Consider the following 4,585-nt stretch of genomic DNA (forward strand, 5'->3'; position numbering starts at 1 on the left):
GTTCTAGAACTGATCAACACTTTTAGTATAATGACAGGTTATAAAATCTAAAAAATCAGTAGCCTTTCTATATACCAATAACAATCAATGGATAAAGAGTACAAGGAAATGCTCCTATTCACAATAGCTGCAATAAAAAGGAAAAATATCTTGGAATAAACATGACCAAAGACATCAAAGATCTCTACAATGAAAATTTTAAGTCATTAGAGAGATTGAGGAAGAGACACTAGGAAATGGAAGGACCTCCTATGCTCATGGATTGGAAGAATTAATACTGTGATAGTGACCACTCTACCAAAAGCAATATGTAGATTCAATGCCATCCCAAACAAAACCCCAATGGCATACTTCACAGAATTAGATAAAACCATTCTCAAATTCATATGGAAGCACAAAAGGCTCTGGAAAGCCAAATCATCTCTGAGCACAAAGAGCAACACAGGGGGATTACTATACCAGACCTCCAAGTATACTAAAGTATACTACAAAGCTATAGTCTAAAAAAGAGCATGCCACTGGCACAAAAATAGACAGAGCTCAATGGAACATCATTGAAGATACAAACCCGAGTACACGCAATTTCAGCAACCTGATAGTTGACAAAGGTGCCAAGAACACACAGTGGAGGAAAGAAGGCATCTACAACAAATGGTGCTGGCAAAAGTGGATCTCCACCTTTAGAAGAATGAAACTAGATCCTTAACTTTCACCTTGCACAAAAGTCAACTCCAAATGGATCAAACATCTCAATCTGGAAATGGAAACTCTGAAACTATTAGAAGAAAATATTGGCAGTAACTTACAAGATATAGATGTAGGAAAGCCTTTTCTAAATTAGACAGCAGTTGCTCAGGAATTAAGATCAGCGATCAACAAGTGGGACCTCATTAAACTGAAAAGCTTCTGTACATCAAAAGAAACAATAAAGAAGTAAAGAAAACACCAACAGAATGGGGAAAAAATCATCACCAGTGACAGATCTGACAGGGGTTTAACATCCAGACTATATAAAGAACTCAAAAAACAAAGAAGCAAGAGAGCAAATGACCCAATTAAAAATGGGCTAAAGATCTATACAGAGAGTTGTCAAAGGAAGAAGTAAAGATGACTACGAAACATCTCAAAAATTGTTCAACATCGTGAGTAGCTAGGGAAACACAAATTAATACCACCATAAGGTATCAGCTTAACCAAATCAGACTGGCTAGGATCAAGAGAACAAATGAAACCAAATGCTGGTGAGGATGTGGAGAAAGGGGAATGCTCATTCACTGCTGGTGGGATTGCAAACTCATGCAACCTCTATGGAAAACAGTGTGAAGAACTCTTAAAAAACTAAAAATGAGCTGGAGAAATGGCTCAGTGGTTAAGAACACTGGTTGCTCTTGCAGAGACCCAGGTTCGCACTCCAGCATCCACATGGCAGCCAACAGCTGTCCATAACTCCAGTTCCAGGGGATCCAACAGCCTCTTCTGTTCTCTGTGCGCATTGCACAACACGGGTGCACTTACCTACATGTAGGCAATACACACATACACATAAAATGAAAATGATAAATAAAAATTTTTTTTAAAAAAGAAATATTTCGTCCTGGAAGGAGACTACTTAAGACTAGAGAATTAAACAATTCACAAGTCTCAGAAAGTTCTTGAAAACTTGTACAACCATATTTGTTGCTGCTCTTTTCACAATAACTAAGAGATGGAAGCAACCTGTGTCCCTCAACTGATGAATCATTAACAAAAATGTGGTATATTTACACAATTTTAATTCTATTCAGAAATAAAGACAGATGAAATAGTGCAATTTGCAGGTAAATGGATGGATCTAAAAACTGTTATACTAACTGAAGTAAGACAGACTCAGAAAAACAAACAATATATGCTGTCCTTCATATGTGGATCCTAGGACTAAATCCTTTTAAATTCCAGGTCCTTTTAATAAGATGATGCTATATAGCAGTCCCTTCTGTATGAAATAACTACCATCATCATGACTTCAGCTGAGCCTGATAGCTAAACATCATCATAATTGGGCTTGTTGACAGTTGTGCTCATTCATTAAAGGAAGGCCAAGCAGTATCATTGGACCCTCACCACATTATCCAGCCACTCTTCCAAGCCATCTGTATGTAATTTGTTCCTAATCGCAGATGGCCTCCTGGATTTGGATGGCTAAAGAATATAATCTTGGGAAGCGTAGGAAGAGAACTCATCACCCATGCTGGGTAAAGGCTTTCCAGTGTGCATACACTCAGTCATACATATACCTCAGCAACCCCTCAGTTATCTTCGTAAGTAAGCTCAATAAATTCAATGGTTCCCCAGGAAAACTTTATTCAAACATTGGCTTGACACTAGAACTTTCAGAGTGAATAAGCATTGCTTAGCATCCCCAGGAAAAGAAGTCTCACAACAGATGAAAAATTTAGTTTTTAATGCTATTATGTCTCATAGTTATTAAGAAAAAATGAAAGAAAATGAGAATGTAGAAGATATTAAAAGGCTATGGGAATGGAGATATTTTCCAAAATAGAAAAAATGAGAAAGCCTAAGCAAGTGATGAAGTTCTGTTTAGTTTTTTTATGATATATAAAGGAAGAGACCAAAGTAATATACACATAATCTTAAAATTTCTTTGGTCATAGTTTAGTCAACTATTTTAAGGAACAAAATATATATCTAGTCATGGTTTATCTGAGAATATTTGGTTCTTTACCCAGGCCTTATCTAAGTATCACATGATAATTAAAAGTACCTGACTGGTGTAACTAACTTTATTGGATGTTTAACAGCCATAGTTTGAGGCCTATACTAATGTGGTCAAGGGACTTAAAGGACAGTTTTTGTGCCTTGCCCTCCAAGGTTGACTGAGTTCCAGGGGACTATGGAACATCTCTTAAGATGTCCTGTAACTGTGGTGAGTCACCTGTCCTCTTGTTTAGGGAGGACATGGAGATCCCACGAGATGGACATGAACCAGTGTCCAGTCTACAAAGAGAGGGGTAAACTCAGAGGAAACATGTCATTCGTGCTTCCAAGTGAAGCCAGACATGGTCAAGCAGGACCTTTGACTTAACTTCACATAGATGGAACTGGTAAAAGAAAGGAGCCAGAAATTCCTCTCAAGCCTATATGACCCCTGAGGAACAGATCTTCAAATGACCTTAAGTGTAAAAATAAATTGATTTGAGCCAACTGTATGATTTTAAACATCTGAAAGGAAAGTACAACCAAAGAGTAAAGCCATTAGTATGTTTCTTTTTTTTTCACTTAAAAACATTATTTTATTACAAGAACAATACTTGCTAATCTTATGTCTAATTTTATCCATACTACAAATGAAAATTATATGTTATCATAGTATAGAAGTAAACAAACTCCAAAATACTATCCATAAATAAAATAAACTCAACTTGCAAAATTCAGAAGAACATTAAGATACCTACAGGCATAAACACTGCAAAGAATGTACCAACAATGTCTACAGTGCACGGAGAGCATAAACATGAGGAGTTCCATCAGGAAGAGTTTAAATGTTTGTTTGAACAATTAAAAATATTGACAAAGATACTCAAATACAGAATCAGCTAAAAACCATTTAATTTTCCTCTTTTTTCAAGAAAAACTGCCATGCTTCTTCCCAGGCCTGTTGAGGAAATCTGTTAGCCAACTCCAGATAGGCCCAGGAATCAATGCATTTTCCTTTGGGATGGTAAGACTGGTTATCTACCTGACCTGGAGTCTGTGCAAAATCCTGAATGAACATGGCCAGTAAAAGGCTGCTCATCTCCTGCTCCAGAATGATCTTGTTCTGACTGTTGTGGTAGCAAGCAGTAATAAGTGAAGGGCATAGGATTTTGATCAACCGTGGGTCGCTGAAATACTGGGAGGGCAGCTGGCAGTATATTTCTTTAAGAGTACAAGGGATTAAACTTCCCAGACATTAGGCTTCAGTGTCTATAAAAAGATATTTAGACAATTATTTCTCATTGATGATTTTGTTCCTCACCAGAAACTGCTGCTCATATGTAACACTTCAAATCTTGGTCTCCAATACTGTAGTGGCCACCTGTAGCTAAGGGAGAAAACCAGATATTTTTCTAGAGTGATGGAAAGTTTTGTTTTCTCCTGTATCTAGAAGCCTTTGAGAGGGAACTGAAACTGATTCTAACCAGTCCATCAGCTATCAAAATACTTGAAAGCAAATCCTAAATCCATCACTCTAGATTCCAGCCTTGGAAGACAAAAGAAAAATTAAGAGAAACCCAATAAAGGGATACTTTTTGAAACCCCTGTCAAGAAATTCCATGGCATCTCATATGACTATTTGAAAAATGCCCTGTTCTGACTTTTTTCTAGTTTCCTGTCCAGAATTTGTAATGCTAATTATTCTCACCTTTCCTTCTCCTTCACATTTCCTATTCATAATTCAAGGACTTTCTCTTTAGAGAAAAGAGTTATGCAATTTAGGAGTATTTTAGACAGACCCACTAAGGAGTACTCCAATTGTCTCACCCTGCATCCCTGTTCAGCATGGAAAAACCAGAGTGGTCTGCTTCTTGATTCCTTATTGGAAATT

The 4,585-nt window shown here is 37.1% G+C and overlaps 1 protein-coding gene across 1 annotated transcript; it reads right to left on the reverse strand.

Annotated features, from left to right (window-relative positions):
* Window positions 1–3,604: 3,604 nt before the first annotated feature.
* LOC115069713 (S phase cyclin A-associated protein in the endoplasmic reticulum-like) lies at window positions 3,605–3,793 on the reverse strand. Its single transcript, XM_029561888.1, has one exon. The coding sequence runs from the start codon at window positions 3,791–3,793 to the stop codon at window positions 3,605–3,607; it is 189 nt and encodes a 62-aa protein (XP_029417748.1).
* Window positions 3,794–4,585: the final 792 nt, after the last annotated feature.

The sequence above is a fragment of the Nannospalax galili genome, unplaced genomic scaffold, assembly GCF_000622305.1.
Source record: "Nannospalax galili isolate Female #2095 unplaced genomic scaffold, S.galili_v1.0 scaffold2294, whole genome shotgun sequence".
NCBI classification, from domain to species: domain Eukaryota; kingdom Metazoa; phylum Chordata; class Mammalia; order Rodentia; family Spalacidae; genus Nannospalax; species Nannospalax galili.

Bases quoted from the DNA above. Each gene is read 5' to 3' on its own strand.
- LOC115069713 (XM_029561888.1), bottom strand. From the start codon at position 3,793: ATGAGCAGCCTTTTACTGGCCATGTTCATTCAGGATTTTGCACAGACT.